Below are 27,999 nucleotides of genomic sequence, written 5' to 3' on the forward strand. Positions count from 1 at the left end.
GTCAGCGATAAATGTAAGACATAGTATCCTGTTCATCCCCTCACCGACTTTTCTTATAAATCGGTCCTCTCGTGATGTTAGACAGCAAGACAGTGCAGAAGTGATTGGTGAGTAGGTTAAATATAGCAATTCAGCAAAATCTTTTTACCTAACAAAATGATTTCAAGCATGCTGAAATGTATAGCAGTTTTCTCATCAATACATCTATATTTAGTCACACATATCTTGATTTTTAGGGTTGTGTGGCATATTCAAATGAGTAGGTCGGGGCAAAATAAAGCTGGAGTTTTCCTGAGAATATATGTTTGTTCGCTTATTCACGAATAAAGGGCCCTCAGATGACCATCTGATGAACCATAACTGATTTAATGAGCCATTTGCAGTTGCACTGTGCAAGAGTTTGTACTCGGATGGCATGATATATTCAAGCAGTTTTATATATAATTATTATACCTCTACTGATTTTTCCCTATATACCGGTAAAATTAAGTGATTAGATCTGAACAATTCCCTAGAAATCGCTGTGAATTGGCTAATCCTCATGCGTTAGTTTTTTAGCTATTATTCCTCGGTCGAAAGCTAGTCATGCTAATTCGCAGTTATAGCTTTTCATTGTACACGCATCATAATATAGAGCGATGCAAAACACAATGCTTCGTGATGTATTTCATATAACAAAATGCAAAAAATAGGCCGAAGATGTAAACGCAAATATTTGTGTGCCGTAAGTAGTTTTTATTTTAATTTTTAAATCAACAAACGAAATCTTAAATCATTAACAAACAAAAATGCAATGATTGCATTAAAATTAGGGAATAACTGTCTTCTAATTTGGTATTTGCGACCGCTTACGCGATTTTATTCAGTTATGAGAATAATGATAATTTATGATTAGTTAATCTGTAAATTAATATTTTTTAAAAAGGTGATCTTTACAATTTAAATTTTTATCAGTATAATAAAACAGTTATAGTATATCATTGAGGGAGTTTGCAAGATTCCAGTTCTCTTCGACCAGGACTATTCCCCTCGGTGCGCTGTGCCTTGGGAAATAGTCTTGGTCTTGGGGAACTTGAATCTTGTTTACTCCCTCAATGATATTCTATAACTGTATACTGCATAACAGGGAACTTTGCATGAAATGTCATTATGAAATATTCTGTTGTAAATTCTCTGTATAGTACCGTTATTAGAATTTTTTTTACTTTATACTCAGCTAGCAGTATGGCTGTGAACTCTGTTGATGGGCGTGGGGTACAGGTGGATGTTCGGGAACTCTTCAGTTTATTGGAGTCTAACCAGCTCAAAACTGTGGATGAAATCACAGAAGAGATTCAGCAGCACCTGAGCACCGGTAAACAGGGCCCTTTAATTTCTGCTCTTAATTATCCTTCTTATAATTTAATATTTTTACACCTTAGTTACTATTTTGATTTAATATTTGCAGTAAAATTAATGTTTAAATGTTTTCTTTGTTACATGAAACTGTTACATGTACTATATATCATGTTTCCCTTAATTGTGATTAAGTACATTGAATAGATTTATGTGTTATATTTGTACAGTGAAGGAGGCATGGCTAATGAACAGTTTAGTGGACTACTACTATATAGCCCAGACTGACCGCGTCATTGACATTCTCACATCAGTTCGAGAACCACACGACAAGGTATAAACATTTATCTAGTGTATTTGATATGATATACATGTAGTAAACAGTATGTCCAGGAAAATGAATGTTTTGAGGATAAACAATATTATTAAATACTAGTATCTCTTGCACACACTGCAATGTAAATGGCAAAATATAAAAAAAAGTTACAAAATATTATATCATGTAGAACAAAATCTTATAAAAGGCATTTAATGTCTTTAATTTTTCATAACATAATTTAAATACCAGGTACAAACTATATTTGCCATAAATATTATACAATTATTGCTGTTTTTGAGGTCAATACAATGATTTAGCCATCTGAGGAGTACAATATTCACCGAGCCCGAAGGGCGAGGTGAACCATGTACTTCAAAAGATGGCTTAATCATTGTTTTGACGGAAAAAACAGCAATAATTGTTTTATTATATGATTCACTGATAAAATTGCATAGCTCATTACTTTTTTGCATTTAATTAAGTCCTATCCAAATACAAGTAAGAAGTCGAATTAAAATGTAAATAAACCTTACCAGTCGTATCAATTTGAAATTTTTTTTTATCAATTTTAGTTCCCATGAAAAAAATATATAACGTCAGTCTTTTTTTATAGGATAGATTTTGAAAGGAAGGAGTATTATCAGGGAAAATTGACTGCAAAAAGTAAAAATTGTCGCTAAAGTAATAGTGTTGGAGGGGGCCGCTGCATCCCCTCTTACCACCTTCACCTGAAAATATATATTCGCTTATCTTTTGTTCAATTGAAAAAAAGTTAAATAGCTTACCAATTCAATTTGTATCAATTTGGAATTTCCCGATCTATTTTTAGATCAATGTGAAGGAAATACAGTAAATCCTTGTATTCACCTAGAACGTCACGTGCAGGTCAATACAATGTAGTATTTTTCTAACATAGTTGGATCTCAGCCAATCAGAGAAATGGAAATTATTCAATCATATAATAATCACTAATATAAATTTATGGTAGTGTAATGGTAATATTGCTTTATTCTGACCTCATGTTTTTCTCTTGCACTTTGCAGCATCTTGTAGAAAAATTAACAGATGGGATCCGGAGTGACAAGCACCAGCTTCTGGCAATGAAGCTTCTCCTCCATGTTGTGTGTAAACAACCAATGTGGGTCCACAAACTGATAAAACCACCCATATTTCCAGCTCTCATCAAATGTCTGAAGGTCAGGGTCAAACATGTCAGTTACTGTGAATGTTAGAGAGGGCAATTTGTAACTGGTTATTTGGTTACTGGGTCAGAATAATAATATTCATTAATAAATCTATAATCCTTTAGTTATCATCATTGTTATTTGATGTATATTTTCATTTCTATGTCAGTCAGGTCAGAACATTTTTTGAAGACTTTTAAATGTCAAAGTAAGAAATGAACATCAGAAACATTTCTATACATGCTAGTATTTTAATGTCTATTACAGACAGACACTGACATTCCCCTGCTGATGACAGGTGTGATGGCCATTACTATCTTACTTCCGGCTATTCCTTCACTTGTTGGGAAACACCTTCCAGATATCTTTGATATTTTTGGTCATCTTATCAATTTCAATGTCAAAAAGCCAAGTAAGTGTATTCTGTATTCTCAAAGTACATGTATTTGTCCATTTTAAAATAGAGATGGCTGCAGTGCTTGAACTTGTTGAATCAACTGATAGTAGTACTTTCACTTTTTGCTGATGTGATATAAATATTGTGTTATGATTTGTGATAGGTTCTCCCAAGGAGGGTAAATATAATGTGTGTGATTTTTGTCATAGCATGCTTTCATTTGGTATATCAGGGAATTTATTCTGAAATAAAAAATAACATTCTTTCATTTGAGGATCAAAGATGCATCCTTTAATTCAGTAGAACCAGATTTTAGCATTAATAATCAGACACTAATATATAAAAATTACTCATTAAGCTCCTTTTTGTAAAAAAAAAAATGAAATTTAAAGAAATGGTTAAATAAATGAATAGATTGTAGGACTAGGGCAGAATAAATTTTTCCCTCTAGTTCAAGTTCTGAAAGATTAGGTTGATAATCATGATAATGAATTTTCTTTTAATTTAGATTTTCAGAGTGACATCCTTTTATCAATTTTGAAACAGTTTGACCATAAGAGATCAGAAATTGTGGGATTTTATATTGTGTTATTCAGGAAACATTAAAAAAAAATAGCATTATTATGTCGTGAGCTGTTCATCTTCCAAAGATTTTAAGATTTCCGTATGTCCATAACTTTATTCACCATATGAAATGAATGCTATTGTGCAGGATGCCCCATATTTTGTGTTTTGAGACATCCCATTACCGGTACATGTAATCTTTCTCTTCTGTGAATGTGAATGAATAAGAAAAAGTCATTATTTTGATAATCCTAAATCATTTTTGTGTGTGTGTGTCCTCTGCATATAAAGCATCAGTAGCAAACATAACAGTTGGGCTAGATATCATTTAAAATATTTTGTTCTGCTTTCTGCCTTTAGCAAATTAAAACAAGATATGCATTTACATGTATATTGTAATGCTAAAGTTGAAAGTACTGTACACACATGTGTGTCATATTTCTTCTATTGAGAATTCAGATAGGAATTATTTTTACACCCACTTCTCTAGTAATATAAGTATGTATAATACTGGTAGCTTAATCTGAAGCACAATTAATTCTCTTGGATCACAATTTTCTGATCAAATCATACCATGCACACTTTTCATTATTAATAACTACCGGTATACTCAATGGAATAATTCCAAATTAAATGGCATTTAAATAGGAAAAAAACAATAGTGATTAAAAACAACAAAATCAAGCAGGGTCATGATGTACAGATATTTAGTCATGTAGTTATAGCTTTGTTTTCATTAGATGTAAAATGTGTGTAATGTATTGTGCATTGCAAGTAATTTATCATTTAAGGGATTTTGTGCATCACAAACTGAATTTCCAGACAAAAACTGCATTCAGTATGTACTTATTAAATGCAAGAAGATACTAATGTGTATTTTTAAATTTCATTATGTATAGTAGATACATGTATATGGGGTTAATCCCTAAACTTTACTGTATGATATATAGTTTTAAAAAAAACAAGATAATCTAATACAATGCTATGTGCTTAAACCTGGAGATTGCTAGTGACATAATTAGTATTGCTGTAAATAAAGTGTTTGTTTTTTTTTTTGCTTTTTGCTAAGACTTAAGCTCTGCCCTACAATCAGCTATCAGAGCATTCATTACAAAGTGAAGTGTCAATTTTTATACGCCCGTCTTAAGACGGGACGTATTATGTTATAGGCTTCGTGTCCGTCCGTCTGTCCATCTGTCTGTTAGCTTTTTCGTTTCCGGCTCATAACTTTAATACTACTAGGCCTAGGATTATCAGACTTTGTCATCTGATGCATCTTGGGTAGAAGGTGTGTCGCGCAAAAAAAAGTAGGTCGCTCTGACCTTTATTTAAGAAGTTATAACCAAATATGGAAAAATCCTTTCCGGCCCATAACTAGAAAACCATAAGACCCACAATCATCAAACTTGGCCAGTTTATGCATCTTAGGTAGAAGGTGTGTCGCGGCCTATTTCAAGGTCACTGTGACCTTTAATTTAAGTGAATTTTTTTAAAAAAATGTGTCTTTTTACTATTCATTTACACATCCCAAATAATGTAAGAGTATTGCACTGTTCTTATTAAAAAAGTGTTAAATCAAGAAAATACTTATTTTTTTTAAGCATATACTTGACAGCAATCTATAACAAATATAATGTATGTCAGAGAAATCCTGCCTCTCCCATGAGTGTAATTATCAAGCACTGGTCAAGAAGAATTTTGATAACAGAAAATTGCATGTCAAATTAGAGAGAAATTAATGGGTTTTGAGTGTGAGGAGCTAGCATTGATGTTATCTATATCCCTTGAGTATTGGGCAAATGGGTAAGCCTGTTTGATTAAAAATAGCTCTTGTTGACTAGCTTAAGTTTTAAAATGAATTTGATGAAAAGTAATTAAAACTAATTTGATATTGCATAATAGACTAATCTGATATTATGTACATGTAATATTATTAATTTAAAAACTAATTTTTTGGGGTGGGGTGGAATCAGCATGTCCATATGAATTACATATTAAAACCTGTCGGACATTAAATCTCAACCAAAAAAAAAAATCTTTGAGTATTTTATTAAATTTATAGTAGATAGTGCAGACCCATTCATCTCTTGGTAGTAATGAGTAGACAAGCATCCAGTTAAAGATTAATTAATGAGTTCAGTGTAGGAAGGCTAGCTGTCTCAGTCGCTCTAATTAAGCAGTGACCTTATCTGTGCCCTTTGGGATTAGACAGAAGAACTGCTGGTCAGTTTATAACGTATGTCATTTGATGGCCAGCCTTTTCTTTTCAAAATTAATTTGGTATAGATTAAGTTGTTAAGACTAATTTGATGATGGGCATTTGACAAGGTCTAACACAACCAGCACAGAAATCTATCAGTGATGTAATATTTATTATAATTGATGCCTACATCACAGGGGATGGATAAATATTTTAAGGAATGGAAAAATCATCGAAATCTTAGAATCAAGGTTGATGTGATTTTCTTGCACCTAAACTGTTCAAGAAAATTGTAATTTTTTGACGGGCGTATCATGCTGTGGCGCGGCACTTTATTGTTAGACTTGAAGCTCCACTGGAATCCTGACTATTCTCTTCTTTTTCCAATCTTATTATCATATCAGAGACATCAATCATGGTTCTAGTAAAGAAACAAATTAGGAATCCCCAAGCTCAATGTGTGTCATTGTAGCTGACAGAGACATTGGCTAGTTTCTTCGGGAACACTGTTGTTTGTAAATATTCTAGCTGATTGTTCTCCTTCCAGATTGTTGAAATGATCATAGTAAATAATAATTTATCAATGAAAGTTATACCACAAGGGCTTGCCTTATTCTTGAATTCAAAGAGAGGGTTGTTTATTCCAGGTAACGTCCCTGATATATTCCTGTTACACTTACAAGTGGCCCTGTACGGACTTTTCCATCGCTTGTACGGCATGTTTCCTTACACCTTTCTGACCTACCTCAGACACCATTACTGTAAAAAGGAAAATGCCACAGTGTACGAGGAGGCCATCAAAGTATGTATCTCTAGATCTCTTATCAGGGGGTCACATGCTTCATTTTTTAATAAAGTTTAGAAACATTTGTATGACATGTACTTGTAAATAATTCTGAAACTGATTTATTGTACATGTTGATTTTCTGTACAGCCAATGCTTGAGAGAGTACGTCTTCATCCCCACCTCATTAATGGTACAAGAGAAAAAGAAATGGATGCCAAGCGGTATCAACATTTATACCTTTCTGTGCTTAGTCTAGACAACAGCTAAAATTGTTATTATATGGATTAACTGTATGATTATGATCCTTTTCGAAATATTTTTTCTCTAATTAAAATAATTTGTATGTAATTGACTAACTGAATGTTCTTTCTGTAGATGGAAGTCTTTGGAGGATCATGACGTGATTGTCCAGTGTGCCAAGATGTCCCTGGACCAGATTGAGGGGACGTGGGAGGAGATATCCTGTCCTATCGCCTCCTCCCCCTACAAGGCGGCCCTGACCACTGAGGGCAGAAGCAGGAGGAAATCTTCTCTTGGTATGTTGAATCTCCACTAGCTTGTAGCTTTGATGTCCAGTGTCTTGTAAATTGACATCTGGAATATCAGAGATCTGCCCCTAACTCTAGCCTGAAGTCCAACACTTTAGCCCTTACTCTAAGGAAGATGAGCTAGCAGGTTTGACATGACATATATTTGAGTCTCAAGTTTGAATATCTTGAGGTGTAAATTTCTGGTAGCCCTGCAAGTCTGCCATATCTCACATTTAACTGGATATCTCAAAAGCTTCATGAAATCCTGCCATGTTTGAGATATCAAAGTTTGACTGTAGATGAAAAATACAAAACAAATTTGAATGGACACCACATTTCTTCAATTAAAATTGTCTCATTTTGAAATCCACCACCAATGACTAGGACATAAATAGAAAAGGCCTGTGGTAAAAAATTTTCTCTGGTAACAGTATTGCAATTTTAGCATCTAATTATTTTTCAGAAGGGAGAAAGCCAAGAAGTTCAGTGTCTTCCCCACCACAGCTGAGCCCCAATGTGACCTCGCAGGATTTAGGTTCCTTTTGGAGCCCCTCCCTGTCTGTGGGTCTGTCTACCCCTCCCCCTTCACAGCGTACCACCCCAGCCACCAGCGTGTTAGAGAGCAGTCTGACAAGTCTGTACCAGGCACAGCAAGGTATATCCAAGGTCATCTGTACCACCTAAGTGACTCGATGTTACAATTTTTGTCAGTCATCATATATATTTTTATTAGGTGTATATTGATTATGTACAGTTCTTGCTTCTTCATTGTCTTACTGCTATAATGATTCATATTGATATAAAAAATATCTTCACATACAGTCAAATGAATCAAGTCCACATTATTTCCCCTAGAACCAAATTTTGAAGGAATGAAGAAAACTTATCAGTGGTTTTACACATAGACTAAATATTTTGATTAATTCAATAGGAACCAGTGCCAACACCTCTACAACTGCCACTCCGAGAGCCACACCCCCAATATCAGCTGAGGAAGAAAAGGTAAAAAAAGATGATTGTCATAGATGTATGTACATGTACATGTATGGTGGAATAAATAAATAATTGGCAATTTATCAGTAATTGGAGTACAGTTATATATGAATTTAGTTCAACCAATGAATGATCAAGGTGTGCTATGATAACTCTATTGCTTTTCAAAATAACAACCCCAGTATCTTGATATAAATATTTTCAAAGTAAGTTATCTTGGACCTTTAGTTGACAATATCATTTTGTTTCCCTGTTTCATAATATACATGTTAATATCAGGATCTGTTTTATTTAAAATCTTAATTTTGAACTTGTGATTTTACTAACCAGAGCAAAGGAAGGTTGAAAGCTCACAGAGAAATGAAGAAGCTCAGCCTGTCAAGTAAATCCCTCCCAGGGTCAGTAGAGGGTAAAACTAGTTCCTCCAGTGTTCCCCCCTCACCACTCAGGGCAGAGTTTACCACAGAACCACCCAGAGGAATCTTCAAGTCCCTCCCTGTGAAGCAGGCCGCCAGGGAGCTTCAGTTTGACGTGGGGTCCGTCAGGAGAAACATGGGTACCCCAGAACAGATGACAGAGATGGTCCAGGATAGCCCAGTACCAGGGGAGGGGTTACTGAAGGACGCGGAGGTCGATAGGTCAGACCTGATGGAGTCGTATTCTAGAGATGCCATTATGAAAACACAGGCTATTGAAGAGGGTAAGTTGTAAAATATCTGCTTATGAATGGAAATTTTGGCCAGGCATTTTTAATGTGTTGAAGCTTGTAACTTCATGAGAGTTAAAATTTTGCCTGTATTGATAGTGCACATTTTTTTAATGTCGAGTAAGTCACAGTCTTTCAGTAACAGTTAAAATGAATCCTTTAATTTGCTTATCATGCATAGATATAGGTCGCTTATTCTCATAATTTTTGTCCCCCTTAAGGCCCCTTTTAAAATTACACCTCATTGGTCCATCAGTCTGAAATAAAAAAAAAATAAACATAAATAAATGTACCACATTTTTTTATTTATTTGTTGCTAAAATATCAGATTAACTTGATTAATTTATATTACAGACATTGATGACCAGGAGGTGTCTGATCTCACTAAGAATCCGGTTCCCCCCATGTTCCAGACAGCCGAGTCCGTGGCCAAATTCATGAGGAGCGTCAACAGGATCCGATTCAATAGCATGACAAACGAGGTCGAATCAATCCTAGCACTCGAAAAGCACAGCAGCAGTAAAAGCTTCTCTAGATCATGTCCAAACCTACACAAGATGCCAGTCACAGAGGAGGAAGTAGAGGACCATCTGTCAAGGTCAGTCTCCACGACCTTCAGGCAGTGTTCAGAGTCAGATCAGTCAAAGGCCACGGAGGTCAAGGACATTAGAGCGAGAAGGACATCCACTCCCAGTACAGCCCCTGATACATCTAAATCCACCAATGTGACTATAAACCTGTCATCCCATGTGGTCAACAACATCGCGTATCATAGGAAGGACTCTGTAGATAAAGATAAGGATGGTGACTTGATGAGTCTGTTGAAGTCTATCCTGGTCCCGGCCAAGGTCGCTGTGTGTCAGAGATGTAGTGTCCAGTGTCTCACCACAGGGTCTCCATGTAGTAAGTCAGGTAGGAGTTGGTTCATTGAACTTAATAAATTTGTCATGTATATACTGCAACGATTATATCAAAGAACATGCAGTGCTTGTTTAAGATTTTTAGGAACCTTTTTTTATATTTTTAAATTTTTTGTATAAACTGCTTAGCCAGAGTCTCCGATTTACAATTCTGAGCAGAGTTTGATCTTTTTTGTCTGAATATATCTGAATGAGTCAGTATGCAAAACTTTCTTTATCAGAACTTAAGATTCAAGTTTGTTCATCTCAGATTGGCCAATTATTCTATTACATGTGTAAATTGAAGTTTTATAAATGGAAAGTGATACCTTTGCAGATGAAGATATGCCTGTCCCTATATTTGAAACCTACTCACCCCCTGAGCTGCTGGACAGACACCTACAGTTGGGAGGAAATATACACGCCAAACAGCTGAGCAGGATCCCCCTCACAAACCAGGACTCCATCAACTGGACACATTTTGGAGGTAGCTGTTGTTATACTGAGTTTCAGACCTGAACTTTCTTCAGGAGGGAGGAATGATGTGATCAGACTGATTCAGTCTCTGGTGGCCAGGTAGCTCTGTTAGTGGAGCACCTGTGGTTTGAGTCCCTGTCTGGTCCGTCACATTTTCTCCTTTCCCGTAATAATTAATTTCTTTGTTCTTATATTTTGCATTTAAAATAATTTTGTTTTTTTATTTTGTAGGTATGCCCCCTGCAGATGAAGTGAACATTCTCCGTGGACAAATCATTATGATGAAGAATCAGATTTTATATGAAAGAAATAAAAGAGAACTCCATGCTAAAAGAAATAGGCGACTTCTCCGTAAAATCACAACAGCTAATGCACTCGAGGAGCAAACAAAAGCACAGGTAATATATTCAGATAGGACAGGTAGAAAAAGTCTCGGGTAAAACAATCAATTAGGTAGGAAGGTGAACAGGGTCAAGATTTCAGGTAAAATGGTGTCCTGCCAAAACCAGTAACTGTGTAAAACATTCACTGACAGAGGGTACTGTATACAGGGTTATTTTCGCCCTTTCACACTTGAAAACAATTTTGTCCCATTTTAAATTTGCCCAGTTATAGTTTTGTTTAAGAAATTATACTGTATTCTTTGAATTCGTCCCGTTTTAAATTCGCTCAAAGGAAGATAGGGCGAAAGGAGCGAAAATAAAACAGGGGTGAAAATTTCCCTGTGTACAGTACTTGTAGGAGGGTGGTAAGTGGAAAACAATCGGTAAGGACAGGCAGTAAACCCCCTTCTTTTGTTATGATTTAATCATTTAGTACAAGGAAATGGAACATGGATTATCGTATAAGTGTAAATTTTAGTGAGACGCAAATTTAGCGATTTGTCGTTAAAATTTGGTATTTTATTTTTAGCAACATGTAATTTTAGCAATTTTAAAAAGCTCACTAAAGAAGCTATTACAAATAAAGTGCAATTAATTTTTAGCGATATTTAATTTAGCAATCCTGGCACCCTTGCTAATAATGCCAAAATTAAATCCTCACTAAAAATTCTGCTTATACAGTATTTTATCCTATTGTATACAGAAAGAGCAGATCAAGATTCTGGAGACTGAGATCCAGAACTTAAGGCTGTCCATGAAAATTCTCCAGGAAGAAAATCGCAGGCTGAAACAGACCAATGAAAGTAATGAGTATGAGACTCAAGTGAAACTGAGGTAAGTATTTCTTCAGGCATTCATAGTGACATACATACACGTCTAAATGCAAATTTATAAATAATATAAAATAAAAAATATTTAATTTTTAGAAAAAATTAATAGGATGTAAAAATGTCGCAATTATTTGGGGATGGGGGTGAGGTGGTGTTTGTAATAGGACATTGGTGCTCAAAATACTGTTGATGTGCAACTTCCGTGTAATTACATTGAAATACCTGTAGTGCATTTATCTTGAACTATTTTGCAATATAAATACTAAAGTGGTGTAACAATTGACCAATATCATGCACTTGACTTTATAATTCTTCTCTACATAAAACAGTTTTTTAACCCAATTCATAAGTCAATAGTTAGGGCCCCGCAAGGATTTGCGGGTGCCCTATAGTAATCACTCTGTCCGTCCGTCTGTCTGTCTGTCCGTCTGTCACTCTTCCGTCCACAAATTTTCTGTTTTTTTCTAATAACTTTTTTTATGGTTGCCCAATCAAGTTCAAATTTGTTATGGTAGTTCAGTAGGCAGAAATACATATTTTGATGCTAAGTTTGGTTCTCTATGTCTTCTGGTTATGAGCTGGGTTGGTGGGGTAGATTCCTTAACTATGCATAAGAATGAACGGGCAACTTTTTTTATGGTAGCCCAATCAAGTACAAATTTGGTACGGTAGTTCAGTAGGCAGAAATACATATTTTGATGCTAAGTCTGCATGGTTCTCTATGTCCCATGGTTTGGAGCTGGGGTGGTGGGGTAGATTCCTTAACTTTATATAAGAATGCATTGGCAAAGAGAGATAACTGCTGAAGATGTTCCTATTGTAAACTGAATGCTGCTAGGAGTCCCTTGGGATTAATTAGCTTTCCTCCTGAAGAAAATCCAGAGCATTATCTTTATCTGTCACATTGAGATTAATTACCACCTCTGTCTGCAAATGAAGTTTGTTTTGAAGTTAAATCAATTTGGAATGCTATGAACACTCTGAAATGTGGATTTAAATATAAATTTTTATTATTTATTTTTGTTTGATAGAACTTATGATTTCACTGAATTCTAAAAAAGAAGAAATAGATTAAGGAAGATTTTTTGATTGACTTTTTTCACTTTTTTTTAAATATATTAATTCAAGAATATAATTAATTTTTAATGTAGTTGTATAAAAACCCCATTCTATCATTAATACTGAAAAAGTTCTTATTGTAAATTTAGAAGAAAATGATGAGAGAGGTACAATTAATCCCTTGGGATTAATTATCTAGCCTGCTGCAGAAAATTTAGTAGGCTTTTCTTTATCTGTCGCTTTAAGATTAATGAAAACCTTTGTCTGCAACTGCTGTTTGTTTTAAGTTAAGGTCAAGCCTTCATGATATTTGCATTCATTGAAGGCTGGCATTTTATATAACACAAGCTTCATAATTGTTTAAATATACAATCAATGTTAAGTTGTTCTTTACTGCCTAATGCAAATACAAGGATATTATTTTCAGGTTTTTGAATATTCAGGAATTATCTTGAAATTTTAAGAATACAGTTGGTGTTGCTTATTCTTCATACATTTATTAATCATTCTGTAAGCTGCACCCTTTTAATTCTACCCCATGGTGGGGCCCTTGCTGACTGGTCAGTTTTCTAGTTAAAACTGTGGTAATGAGAAAAGTTTATCATATAGTACATGTATTATAAACTAGAACTGATCTCACCCCTTCAGTCTTGAATGTGTCTAAGATCTGAAACATGCAAGTTGACATAATAAAAGGCTATATTACTACTGAAGAATTGTTAAGTGTAGTCTTAGATAATAATCTGTCCTTGATTCAAATAACATTTTTAGCTCACCTCGACGAAGTCGAGATGAGCTTATGCTATACTCCCCGCGTCAGAGTTGGTGTTAGCGTCGGTGTCCCAGTTAGAGTTTTAGGAGCAGGTCCAATCCCAAGTAACTATCAGCCCTACCCAGACCAAACTTGCATGGATGATGCATCTAGGAATGGACACTACCAGACTTGCTTCGGATGCTGGATCTGACCTACATTTTCCAAACGAGTGACCAGGTTAAAGTTGAGAAGCAGGTCCATTCCCAAGTAACTATAAGCCCTACCCGGACCTAACTTGCATGGAGGATACATTTAGGGATGGACACTACCAGACTTGCTTCTGATGCTGGATCTGACGTAGTTTTTGGAACAGGTCAATCCCCAACGAACTTTACGACCTATTTAAACAGAACTTGCTTGAATATTGTTGTCAGGATAAATAATAACTCTTAAGAAAATATGATTGAGATTTGCATTACTTAACTGATAACATTCGTAGAGGTGAGCTTTGTAATCTTTACCTATGTTATTAATGATTTAATTGGATAGATAACTGAAAACGATAAACATACCAATTTAAAGAGATTAGAGGGATTCATTTGTAATTATTAAAGAATAGAGTACTATCAGTAATTTACACTAAACAAAACTGACCAGTTACCCCATGGTCTCTATCCTTAGAGCCATTACCTCCCTCCAAGTCAGTTTAAATTTTGTTAAACGCTAAATAATCAACCCTAAGTGCAGAAATTTATTATTTTAGAATGAATATTGAGAAAATTGAGTTCAATTTCATGTATGTTTTTTTTTCCCGACTAACCGATTACAGATTTTCTAACCAATTGCCGTTGTTCCGACCGAGTAATCGGTTAATCGGTTACAAACTGCCATCCCTACTAGATTTTAATGTTGTTTTAGGGCTTGCTTGAGTGAGTTAGATGAGCTTCGACTGGCCAAGACAGAGATGAACACATTGTTGATAAGACAGAGGGAGGATCAAGATGCCCTGAAAGCTGTGAGTAACTTATCCTAATTTTTTTTCATGTATGTTAACATCTAAATTACAGTCATAATCTCTGACCACATGGTATTCTTGTAGAAGCTGCAAAGTACAGAAGCTCAGCTCTTTCAGGAACAGAGAGTGAATCAACACCTGAAGGAACAAGTCCAGGTGACACAGAGGCTCAAAGAACAGGTAGAGGATGCTTAGTTTGTACAAGCTGTTTCTTCTAAGTTTGCATCTAACATTGTCATTGTAAGGAAGTTCATGTATTTGAGAGTTTCTATCAATTTCTGGATTTATAGTATACCTTAGGTGGAATTACCCTTACAGATACAATATACCGGTAGTTTTGCCCTTCTTTTAACTGAATTTTTAAATTTAATTTTTTTTAATTAAACTTTATTTTGGCATAGTTACCCAAGACAATCTGTTTGCAGAAAGTTTATTCTCGCATACATACATGTATACTCGATTCTCATTATATCGCGGGTTTCATTGTGTCGCGGTATATTCCAAAAGATCAGATACATAGCTCATATGCTTTTTGTTGAAAAAAATAGCAGTCTGTCATCTGAATGTAAATTTTTGTGATGATTAAAAAGTATGGAAAATGCGTCAGAAAAAAATTATTCAAATAAAACGTAGTTTTACAGAAATCAATCTCCGTTTTTATTATTTTTAGCCCACTGAGTTTTTATCTAGTAAAATCCATATAAAGTTCATGTTTTGAAAGTCTTAAGTATGTATAATTGTTTATTTTCTTATGTTAAATTACATGGTAAAATAAAAAATAAGAATTGAAGTCCATGTCAACCTCAAGTTTCCATGTTGATCCATACCACGATACTATGAGACTCTCCAATTTAGGAGGTAAATGAGACTTCCTGTTTTAAAAATAGACTACAACTTAGACGATGCAAGCTTGGGAAATAATTTGATACTAAAAAGTTAGGCCATAGTTTGCTTTATTAATATCATATGATGAAAGTTAAATTTAAAAAATCAAATTACACTTTTTTATGCAAAAGATTTAAGTAACGCGATATACTGAGACACCTGTATACAACATGTATATACATGCATTCATATTATTTAAGGGTTCATGTGTAGAGATCAATGATCATCAAAGTTTTCCATTCACAATTTTTATCAGGAACACATGTACTGATAATCAAACTTTGAACACTTCAGTACATTTAATGTCAAACACTTTTACAGAAAATGGGTTTAGATTCAAATATTTACATTACAAATGTTTTTGCATATAAAGTGAATGGAAATCTTGCATTCAAAACCCCATAACACTGAAAGGGATCAAAAGGTTTAAGATGATGTTTTAGTTTGACGTCACAAACGTTGAAGGCTGTGGAAGTGCAAAGTCATTCAAGCAAAAATCAAATATTACACTCACTTTGAACATGAGCTGTTGCTTTGCCTCTTCCATTGACTGGAACTAACCTGAACGATAGTACAGGAATATAAATCACATTTGCATTTTGCAATGAAAGGCAATATGAGCTAAAAATGTAAATACTGTGAAATCACTAATTTTCTTGGTGGTTTAATTTTCGGTGTTTTCGAGGAATCAAAAGACCCAGGAATTTATGACCACCACGAAATGTACAATTTCATATGCATTTACTTCTAAACATTTTCCAACATGAAATTAAATCCCCACAAACCAGAATTATTTCCTCAGACCTAAAAAATTTGACCCCTTGAAAATATGCGATTTTACAGTATAATAATGCATGTTATTCAATTTGTTTGCACACACCATTGCAGTTATGAGACTATATCTTTCAAAAAATAATGATTTATTGCTTAAATCTTTTCTGTTATAGGTGCTACAGTTACACAAGGAACTGTTATTGATGGGAGAACTTCAGGGTAAATACGAGACCAAGCTCAATGTCATCAGGAACAGTCACCACGCCAAGCCGGAGCAGGAGAACATGATTAGCACGCTGAGGGCCGAAAATAAAGGTACAAAATGATTTATCTGGACAGGTGATCAAACAATATAAAACCAGAACAGGAGAACATGATAAGCATGCTGAGGGCTGGAAACAAAGGTATGAAATGACTTATCTGGTGATCAAACAGTATAAAGCTAGAACAATAGAACATGATAAGCATGCTGAGGGCCGAAAAATAAAGGTACTGAATGATTTATCTGGTGATCAAACAATATAAAGCCAGACAAGAGAACATGATAAGCCCACTGAGGGCTGAAAATAAAGGTACAGAATGATTTACCCATATAATTACAAGCTATAAGGTAATTGTCTAGGTAGTAAACAACATCAGATGCATGTGCTTGTCTTGTTTCTTCAGAGTAAGATAAATGTTTGTGTAGGTAGGATATAATACATACAATCATGTACAAGAACATCGCACAAAAAAGATGTGCTAGGATACAAGCTTCAGTATTCTAGACCCCAGTATGCCTGACACTTCATCTTCTAAGTGTGTGAGAAACAGTATTTACAATTCTACAGTATATACGAGGGGTGATCAAAAAGTTCGCAAACTAATTGAATAACTTCCATACAAGAAACAATATTTGGTTTTAATGTTGATTATATTTTAAATTAATCCTCCCCGATTTTAACCAACCACCGTTCTGCGCATGCGCGAATCACGTGATATTGGCGGTCACGTGACCCCCTACGTAGCGTTCTGTCACAAAAGTTAAAAGATTTTTCCGAGTTTTATATTTCTTTCCATGTGAGTAAATTTTTATGACAAGAACAGTTAATTTGTCAGAAATGGTCATATCTCGGCAACAGAATGGGTGGATAATAACATCCTTTCCAAAAATAAGCATGGCGACCATTAAAACACAAATCTTCTGTCTCAGGAGAGACCTTTATTCAAGGTAGATAGAGAGTGGGTGCATCCTTTTTATCATATCTAATATGTTTAAATTCTAAAGTAAACGATATCTTAGGTATTTAATACTTATATCATTGTTCAAATATTCAACTATTTTTCAAAGTGCTAATTGGAGGTCTTTGATAGCAAATTGCTTAATTAAAAATACATATCTTTTCAAACTTGCTTTCACTGGGCAAGATGACAAGTATCATTTTTAACCAACAGCCTTCCTTCACTAAAACAATTAATCCAATCATTAATTGAATTTATAGGAACTCATTTATCTCAATAAACTGTGTACAAATTATTATATGACACTGTAGAGGGATTTCTAAGATATTACAGTAAATTGTACAGTCGTATGTTGAACGAGTTCGACTGAGACAACCATTTTTCGTCACAAGTGACTTAAGGTAAGGTTTGCGTTAACAGGGAGATAACTCTTGCGAATCACCAAAGCGTTTGAAACAGGCGAATTTAAACCAGCGATGCTAAGCATCTCGGTAACGAATTTCCTTTATCATACTTGATGTTTGTTGTCACTTATTGTTAGGACTAAGAACAAAGGACGTTTTCAGGAGAAAGTCTTATAGTTATAACAAATCAAAGCATAGGAATCTTAGAAGCCTTTAAGATTAGCGTGATGCATGTGGATGAACCAATAAACAGTCTAGACGAACTCCAAAAACGGCGTTAACGGAAGTGAGAATTTCAGTCTAGAAAAGACTCCGAAAAAAGAGTCCCGTGCATGCGCAGTTATATCAAAACACAGTGAAAAGTCGTGAAAAGTGGGCTCTTACAAAAAGTGCTTTTGCAAAAAATTGGATTACCTTACAATAATGTAAGTACTCAGAAATGATTAATAATAAATGGTTTTAGAGAATGTTAGAATTTTGATTTCATGTGCAAATAGTTTTTAATTTCAATTCAAAGTTGACCAACTTCGAGGTTCAGCCAGACATCGTAGAAGTAGGACACATCGTAGAAGTAGGACACAAAATACAAATTAAACAGTCGTAATCTTATGAAAACATCTCTGTGGTTGAATTTTTGTTTAAAGTGACTAAGTTAGTCATTTTAGAACTACTTTTACTGATTTTAGAAGTTTATTTTGTAAGTAAGGAACGCTGGTGAATTTTCAGTTCGAATTTCCTCTGTTTTTCATGTCTATCGTGTACGAATGAATTTCAGCATGTTTAGATCGCCAATGAGCAACTGCATTGTAAATACATCTTACCAATAATTAAAAAGGTACTGAATTGATGATTTTAATCATAAATAAGAGTCGATCAGGTGACAGTTACATGAGAATCAATTCAGATTCCACATTTCCTCCGAGGCTTTTTTGAAGAAAGTTTTCAAGAAATGTTATCACCATCGCTATATACGAAATGTTTTGAATATGAATAGATATAATCATGAAAACGTTTTCAAAATCATAATTTATGAGTTTAAGAACTAAAAAAATCATTCTTTTAAATTACGGTTAAAAAGTCTTCTCAAATCGAACCTGTTAATATATATCTGCTCTGCCGCCAAAGTTGTGCGGTTTTTCATTAAAAAAAACGATATATAATTAAGTGTCTTAGAAATAAAATTTAAGCATCTTTATAGTAGGAATGGCTTTAAATTTAAATCAACGGGACAATAAATAAAGTTAGAAAATTAATTCTTACCGACATTATTGAACCCTGGTGTCATACGTATATCCCAAATCACTATTATGCAAGAATACAGAGCAATAAATAAGCCAATAACCACTGAATACTTGAATGGGTACAATTATTTATTCAACAAAAATTGAAATCCAGTCACAATTCACTAAATACAGCCATTATTCAGTCGTATATGTGGAGAAAGCGAACGACAATCCATCGTTTGTTTACATCGGAAGCCATTTTTCCGCAATGCATGACGGAGCCAAAGACTTCTTTTTTGGAGTTCACGCCGTTTTTGGAGTTCGTCTACACTGATAAAGGAGGACTTGTTTATTTTCGATACGAAACGTGGCAAGTTGCACGGCAATTCCGATCAGAAGAAAGTCATTGACGCATTTGTGCTGATGTGTGTTTCTCGCTTCACCACTACACTAAAATTTTAAGTGAGAATGGGAAAGAAAAAAGAAAAGACCTGAGAGTATCCTGTAAAGTATTATGCTATATGCAGTCCGAACAGGGAAGAAAAGTCACGGTGCATTTGACCATGTCCAATGATGATGTTGACAGTTTGATTGTTGATAGTATTTTCATCAGGTAATTATTTAACTATTCATTTTACTGAAAGTTATGAATGATCTTCTGACTACGGATTTAAAAACGATGAATAAACGGTACAAGGATGTCAGGATGTGACTAATATCCCAACATTGCCAAAAAATAAAAAAAAAATGCATTCATTCAAGAAATTATGAAAAATAAAATCCTTGCTTTTTAGGCCTCGGAACAGGTATTCAATTGTTCAAGTTACCTTTTTAAATGAGTTTTGATTTTAATTAATATCTCATTTTCTAATTAATAAAAAAGAGATACAGATTGTGCATTTTGTACATTAGTTTTCTTGATCAAGCATTTGCATTTCACTGATTCAATCTGTAAATTTTACAATAATTTCATATTGATTCTTCATTCATTATATTGGAAATTTACTCATTTCATTGAGTGAATGAAACTCAGTGCAATTCCTTATGCTATTCAAAAAATGCAATTCCTTTTAATGTTATTGTAAAAATGAACACATGTGATTTCAGATCATGGGTCATTAATTGGAATAGATAACCAAAAAAAAAAAATACTTCAGTGTTTCCTTAAAAGATTTGTGCCATCAATCAAAGTAGAGGTCATCCCATATCAGCTCAAGAATATTAAAGAAAGTTGGATGGATCAAGCTAAGATGTTGAACCAGACATGGCAAAATCAATGGAGATTTGGAGAAGAACTTCTGACTTGTTATACCCAATGCATATTTTTATATGTCTATAGATTATAGAAGAAAATTTAATGTTTAACATCATCCTATCTAGTATATACATGCTGTTTTCCATATATTTAGAAAAGATGTGTATGCGATGATTGCAGTTCATGCTCTGCTTGTCCATCTTTGAATTTGTTTTCAGTAAAATAAATGTATACATCATAGGTATTAATTTAAGGTTGCTTTTGTCTATACTTACATGTAACAAGTTTCTTAAAAGGGGTTTGTAAAATTGCAAGGAAATTAATACATGAACAATTAAGATTAATATTTTTATTCATTTAATTTTGTTCTTACCAGGACCTAAAATGCTCAAATAAGTATTTCTGAAAACTGATGAGTTTTGTATATAAAGCTGCAGTGAACATGTATAATTATATCTACTGTAACAGTTTAAAACATGACACTTGGCAATTGTAAGGTTGTTAATTTAGTAGGAATGATAAGACCAATTTAGTAATCTAATAAAATTAAAAATGTTTCACAAATACATGTAGTTTATTTTAAAATTGTTTACATTTATAATTTTTTAATTTTTTTTCTGTATTTTGATTTTAAAAAGCAGAAAATTTTATCATATTTAAATTATTATTTCATGGATATCAAGGAAATATATCTATCACTGTAGCATTGTTTCTTTTTCCCTTATCTTGACAAATATTTATCATAATGACAGTGTTATGTCATTTTGCAGAATTTGCCTTTTCTCTGAAATCAGAAGTACTCTGTAAACTCATTAAAGTATGAATTGATGTCAATTAGAATTCATGTTTATTTTGTTCTGTCTGATATTTCAATTTAGATTCTAAGACTATCTTATCCAATGATTGAGCTAATGTCCATGAAGTGTAGAAATAGGCCATCTTTAAAAAATGTTTGGTTGTCGGCCTCTCCAGACCAACTGACTAAAATGACCAGACTGAAAACTTTTTTTTCAATGCAGGGCAGTATTTTTTTCTTTTTATTCCTCTTATCCCCCTTAAAAAATGTTGTTGAAGATTTTCTCACCTACTGACCCAATAATTTTATCCTGAGTCAAGAGAGGGCAAACAAAATTACTTTAAAGATAGCATTTCTACTCTTCGAAGTAAAGAAATGATTTAATTATAAAAACAGCAGCTTCGTGGATGCAATGCTTACAACATTTCACTCAAAAAATGGCATACATGTATAATGACAGTCACCAACCATAACTGAATAAAGATATTTTGCTACAAAGATGTCTAGAAGTTACTACATGTTGGAATAACTAATCAGCATGAGGTCAAATTCATAGGCTTTTAATTGGTTTAGTTGCAACATGTTCTGAAGTATGTTTATATACATGTACTTCTAAAGGTGTTGCAGTATAATTCATTGACAATTTCATCAGAATATGCAGATGTAAAGATTGCCATAAATACTAGAGTTCTTCCATGGAATAAATTTTTAGACCATCATGTAGCACAGGAGGAGTTTTATTTTGAATATTTTTGGCCAATTTATGCCTAAAAACAATATCAAAAATAACATTTAGTCTGTAACATTCACCATGACAAGGTGATATCAATGTTGTCTTTAAAAGTGTAGAAAAATCCTGATTTTTATGTTCCGAACCCATAATATAGCCCCTTTTTCCATGGAAATAATATTGGGGACATACATATTTTTTTAGTTCAAATTAATGAAAATGATCAAATTAATAACTTCATGGATTTTGATGGAATCGGTAGATATGTAAAACGTTGGTTTTTATATTTTTGTTGCCATGGCAACGGTTTCACTTTATCAAGGAAAATTGAAAAATCTTCTTTTTTACCCAAATTTTCACATTTTTGATAAAGGAAAATTAAAAGTTTAAATAATAGAAGCATGAATTATACTAATTCCGGTCATTTTGATTATAAAAGTTTGATAATTTATAAAATAAATCAATTTTTCCAATGAAAATAATATTCTCGGTGAAATATGAAATACGTTAAATTTGGCGTCTTTTACTAAAAAAATGAGACGGGCAATATCTTTGAAAATCATATTGAATGATGAAGCTAATCTCCCTGAATAAATTGATATATAGCATGTGTGCATATTAAAAAAAATATGAGTTGGAGGGAGACGCAAACCTTACCTTAAATAGTGACGTCATTTTCACATTGTGACATCACAAACAAGGAGAGAAACTTTATTCAGCATATGCTATTTATAGACCTTGTGTATGGCTATGTGTGTACCGAATTTCATTCTAATCTGAATCGTGGTTTTGTAGATATAGATATAGTTTGCGAACTTTTTGATCACCCCTCGTACTAAATAGAAAATACAGGTTTTAGTAATCTGAATGTTTTAGTAATCTGAATGCTTGGGAACATAAGTGTCCTGTTAGTAAGGCTTGACTGTATATCAGAGGCTTGGATGGCTAATTTTTAGTCAAAATTTGTCCATTGTCTGTCGTCGTAAACTTTTCACATTTTCATCTTCTTCTCTAGAACCACTGGGCCAATTTCAACCAAACTTGGCACAAAGTATCCTTGGATGAAGGGGATTCAAATGTTCAAATGAGGGGCCACGCCCTTTTCCAAGGGGAGATTATTATGAATTAGTGAAAAATTAATAGCATTTTTAAAAAATCTTCTTCTCAAGAACCACTTGGCCAAGAAAGATGAAACTTGTGTTGAAGCATCCTCAGGTAATGTAAATTCAGATTTGTTCAAATCATGACCCCCCGGGGTAGGGTGTGGCCAAAATGGCCGATCAAAGTTTTACATAGGAATATATTGGAAAAATCTTTAAAAATCTTCTTCTCAAGAATCACTGGGCCAGGAAAGATGAAACTCATGTGGAATCATCCTCAGGTAGTGTAGATTGAAGTTTATACAAATCATGACCCCCGGGGGTAGGGTGGGGCCAAAATGGCCGATCAAAGTTTTACATAGGAGTATATTGGAAAAATCTTTAAAAATCTTCTTCTCAAGAACCACTGGGCCAGGAAAGATGAAACTCATGTGGAATCATCCTCAGGTAGTGTAGATTGAAGTTTTTACAAATTATGACCCCCAGGGGTAGGGTGGGGCCAAAATGGCCGATCAAAGTTTTACATAGGAATATATTGGAAAAATCTTTAAAAATCTTCTTCTCAAGAACCACTGGGCCAGGAAAGATGAAACTCAAGTGAAATCATCCTCAGGAGTGTAGATCGAAATTCGTACAAATCATGACCCCCGGGGGTAGGGTGGGGCCAAAATGGCCGATCAAAGTTTTACATAGGAATATCTAGGGAAACCTTTTAAAATCTTCTTTTCAAGTACATTAAAGCCATGCTTAGTGATATTTATAGGGAATCATCTTAGGTAGTGTAGATTCAAGTTTGTTAAAATCATGACCCCCTGGGGGGTTAAAATTCATGCCCCCTCCCCCCTCAGTTGTGATCTGATGTGTGCTTTTTCTTAGCCAATTACTCAGGTGAGCGATGTGGCCCCTGGGCCTCTTGTTGTAACATGTTTGGGTGGATATGGATTGGAAATAACACCACAGATTGTGCAACACAGTCATTATATGAACGAATCTTTCCCTGTGCAGTGCCATTGCTTCAAACAGAGATAACAGCCTTTGAAGTTTCTATATATATATCTATTTATTTTCAAAGCTCTGCGGGAGAAAATGAAAACAAATAGACTGAGTCTAGAAGGCTTTGGGAAGAGGGTCCAGGAATTGGAGGGCAATCTACAAAATAAAGTGAGTACAAAGAAATTGGCCGGAAGAGATAAAATTTCTGATTAGAAAACATTTTAAACAATAAAAAATGCTGAAAGGGACTTAAAATTTACATCTTAATTGACAAGATTTTTGATTACACAACATCCATGATAATTTGAAGTTTTAGTTTATTTACTATTAGTTATTAGTAATCAGTTTACCACTCTCTTTATCCTTGTAGCAACTGACCATTGAAGAGCTGCAAAGGCAACTACATTATGCCAAAATTTGTCAGCAGGATGAAATTAAGGTATGTTTTGAATTTGATCTGATACACCTGTACAATTATTATTACCCAGCTTTGAATCCGTCGTTTTTACTATTGATTTTACACAATCATGTGACTTTGTGATCCGACTTAAGAATTTTTAAATGTGTTGTTTGTTCCCTATATCATTTAAAATGTGCCTATTGTTCCTTAGACCAATATATGTAAATGTGCCCATTTTAGGCTGTGGAGGATAAATACAACAGCATATGCAGCATTAACCAGAGACTGGAGGGGCAAATTATGTCCCTCTATGGTCAGATAGACCAACTGCAACAGCCTAAACAGGCCAAAAGTAAGTAGTATTACTACCATATCAATGTATAGACAAATAGACCAACTGCAACAGCCAAAACAGGTCAAAAGTAAGTAGTATTACCACCACATCATTGTATAGACAGATAGACCAACTACAACAGCCAAAACAGGCCAAAAGTAAGTAGTATTACCACCACATCATTGTATAGACATACCAATTGACAAACTAAAGCAGTCAAAACAGCCCAAAGGAAGTAACATTTACCCACCATATCATTTTATACAAGTTCATGTACTCTGTTTATTATAACATTATATATAGGTAGATATCATAAATAAAGCTGGGTAGAACTGCAATAAACTATTTTATTTTACTTTTACATGTAATACAGTATTAAGAGACATGTCTTAGGGATTTTTATTTTATTATTAGGCTGAAATCTCACAAAATAGGTAACTTCTAGCTTAAAGTTTATAGCAAGTTTTATAAAATGGAACAATAAAAATGCATGCAAATATATCTGAAACATGCTTTTAAAAAAATTTTTATTGTCTAAAGAACTTTTACAGTTACTGGTATGTCTTTTGAGCATGTCTTTAAATTATACAAGAAACATTTTCTGCCTCTCATTCTTTAATTGCAGCAGTTTGATCCTTATTAAATCTCGGTATTACTAACTTTATTTCTTCATAAAATGAAAAACAACTTTTAATATTTAACTATAAAAGCCTGTTTGCTTGCTGTCCAAAAGAGGTACACATATTTGACTTTAAGGTCAGTGGTCAAGGTTATATGTGGTTATATTTGTCAGATTTGTTAAATGCTAATAAACCCACATGTGAAATATCATACCTTGGACATGATTACATGTGAAAACCAAGAAAGATGAAGAAATAGAACAAAGCAAATCAGACAAGTTCTAGGACCAGGCAAACAAAAACTAGAATAAAGCTCATTTTTCCTTCAAGTGGAGAGATTGGTAGAATGTCTCCTAAAATTAAGTGTTTACCTGTCTCCTTTGTTAATATAGCTGTAAGAGGATACCGTTACTGGTTCAGTATTTATATCCTTAATTACATAGATTTGGACATCCAACATACATGTATTTAACCCTATACGATTCCAGTCTCATATTGCTACTTTGATCTTTCGAAGCTGTTGGAGAAAACTTACTGATTCAAAGGTCAGAATCTCAAGATTCAAAGGCAGTGATAAATGATACTTTGTACTGGATCTAATATAAAATATTAATACCCTATATTCGGAGACAGTACCCAAGAACTTGTGAAAAAAAAATGAAGCATGCATTGCACCAGCTCTTGTAAATCTGTATCAAGTGATGCTGCGATCATTCAAGAATCATTCCTGCACAAGTTAATTACTCGGTAACAAATACCATCATCACTCCATCTCTTTGCAGCATATCTCTTAATTTCAAGTCTTTGCATGAAAAACTTCAAAATATGTATTTATATCCATATGTTATTGTAATTACAGTAATAAAACAAAGTGTTTAAAAACAAAACACCTACAAGTTTCAAATTAAAATAAAAAGTACATCATTGAAATGACAAGATGCCTAATTTAACAAAGCATTTGTTGTTTACTTGTATCAATATTGTATATTTATTAAGCATGTTAAAATGAATATTAATATTCACTGTTTACAGTTTCCATTCCACAACACCACCATGTATCAGATGATAGCACACCCAGAGAGAGAACAGGATCTGTGCCCTCCAAGCCCCCCAGCGTCAAACCTCTACTTACAAAGATCAGTAGTGTCCCCTTAGGATGTGGACTGGCAGGTCCCCCACCCACAGGGGTCAGGACAGGTCAGGAGGGGTCAAGGTCACACCATTCAGACACAGGGAAGTCAAGGTCGGAGGTGACAGGAGCACACCTGAGTGGGCGGACAGAACGGTCAGAGGATGCTGTGTCTGTATCCTCCACGGAATCGATGGGGTCCTCTGGGGTCAGGCGGGGGAATATACTCCACAGTGATGGAGAGGAAAAGTCACTGTCCTCTAAAGACAGTGGTTATAATAAATGACTGCCATGTGTTCCAGCTTTTGTAATGGTCTTTCTTAAAAAGAACTTAGAGTTTATGTTTTGATAATGTTAACCATGATGTCTTTAGAAATTAACACAGTTAAAAATGTTTTATGATCATACTGGAAACTAGCATTTATTGCCAGACTAGAAATATTCATGATTTTTGCATTCTTCTTTTATGCTATCATTTGTGTGTAACTCGATCTGCCTGCTTTATAAGTTGTATGCCAGCATGCTTAATTTGCATTACTGGAATAATGTGTGTGTACAAGTGTACTGCAAAACAGTTTATGATGATTTATAAGTAATTGATGGCTCTGTTGCTAGTTTATTATACATCTAATGAGATGCTGGTTTGTGACCAGTCTATACAGAGACATCTCTACTTCTGTGTATGTGAGATCCACACATAAAAAGGGTAATTTTGAACTTACAATCAAAACTTTTTATGTAGATGATACTTTTCTAGTTAAAGAGTCAGTGGCCAATTAAATCTATTGATATTTCTTAGAAATATGAACAATTATAAAGATCAGGGAACCTTCAATCTTAATGTACTAACACAGAGATATAGCCAGTGGAAGAAATGTATTTTAGAATGATTTATTATGAAGTCAGTGCTATTGGTGTTTGATTTTAGAACAATATTTAATATGTGCCATATATAATATCATGGAAAGGTCAAGGTCATAGACAGTGATCAGTTTAAGGCTGTGTGTACAATTTGAAGTTTTCCTTGACATTTCCTTTTCATAAAGAGAAGATAATCTAGTTGACAAGGAAAGAGGATTTAAATAAATGTGTAGTGAAATATTGGAGAGAATGGAAGATTATTATTATGTGAATGTTCAGTACCAATGATATAAAAATCTAGTCAGTGGACTTTTTGCCAGCAGTATTTGTATGTTATAGCATTTTAAAAATGTTTGTTATAATTAAGACAAATAAAAGGTACAGATTTGATGTTTTTTGTGCATATTTCATATTTACACATATTTGCAGATCAATTGCAACTTCTCAGGCCTTTCTGACAAGTGGAAAAACAACCTCAAATGTATTATGTAGATGCCATGACAACCCCCTTTTCACAAAATTTGAAATAAACGTGGGAGGACCTCTTATCTCTGGTGTATGGAGTTAAACTTTATTCAAAGTAAAGATATTTACCTAAAGTACACTTTAGAAGGGATTTGTTACTCTGTCTAACCTATATTTAATAAACAGGAAGATGTATAAATTTTTAACATCCGGTGATTGTTTTTTCTGACCTCTGACGGAAAGACCAGAGATGATGCCATTGATTTGCAGATATGGATATACAGCAGTTACAGATAGATAGTATTTGAGAGTTATTTATCAGTAATATTGAATTTTTGCCATTGGATCCTACAAGTTCTCTATTAATATGTGCCATA

At 34.0% G+C, this 27,999-nt stretch overlaps 1 protein-coding gene and 1 long non-coding RNA gene across 4 annotated transcripts; both read left to right on the top strand.

Annotated features, from left to right (window-relative positions):
- Positions 1-11: 11 nt before the first annotated feature.
- LOC134273650 (hamartin-like) lies at positions 12-27,968 on the top strand. 3 transcript variants are annotated; one of them, XM_062755833.1, is made up of 24 exons: positions 12-107; positions 1,217-1,354; positions 1,566-1,669; positions 2,698-2,850; positions 3,106-3,250; positions 3,399-3,413; positions 6,647-6,801; positions 6,934-7,007; positions 7,162-7,322; positions 7,780-7,971; positions 8,248-8,318; positions 8,640-9,009; positions 9,370-9,927; positions 10,252-10,401; positions 10,623-10,789; positions 11,478-11,608; positions 14,336-14,432; positions 14,517-14,612; positions 16,265-16,406; positions 23,893-23,981; positions 24,184-24,252; positions 24,454-24,565; positions 24,962-24,981; positions 26,200-26,337. In XM_062755833.1, the coding sequence occupies exons 2-23, from the start codon at positions 1,225-1,227 to the stop codon at positions 24,964-24,966; spliced, it is 3,186 nt and encodes a 1,061-aa protein (XP_062611817.1). In that variant the 5' UTR covers positions 12-107; positions 1,217-1,224; the 3' UTR covers positions 24,967-24,981; positions 26,200-26,337. The 3 variants fall into 3 exon arrangements, with proteins under 3 accessions (XP_062611817.1, XP_062611815.1, XP_062611816.1); XM_062755831.1 differs by lacking the exon at positions 24,962-24,981 and having other exon boundaries at positions 26,200-27,968; XM_062755832.1 differs by lacking the exons at positions 3,399-3,413; positions 24,962-24,981 and having other exon boundaries at positions 26,200-27,968.
- Positions 19,279-21,488, top strand: LOC134273634 (uncharacterized). The gene is made up of 2 exons (XR_009993462.1): positions 19,279-19,552; positions 20,047-21,488. It is a non-coding gene; the product is annotated as an uncharacterized LOC134273634 (long non-coding RNA).
- Positions 27,969-27,999: the final 31 nt, after the last annotated feature.

Source organism: Saccostrea cucullata, unplaced genomic scaffold, assembly GCF_032062105.1.
Source record: "Saccostrea cucullata isolate Sc308-1 unplaced genomic scaffold, CSIRO_AGI_Scuc_v1 ctg211, whole genome shotgun sequence".
In the NCBI taxonomy this organism is placed as follows: domain Eukaryota; kingdom Metazoa; phylum Mollusca; class Bivalvia; order Ostreida; family Ostreidae; genus Saccostrea; species Saccostrea cuccullata.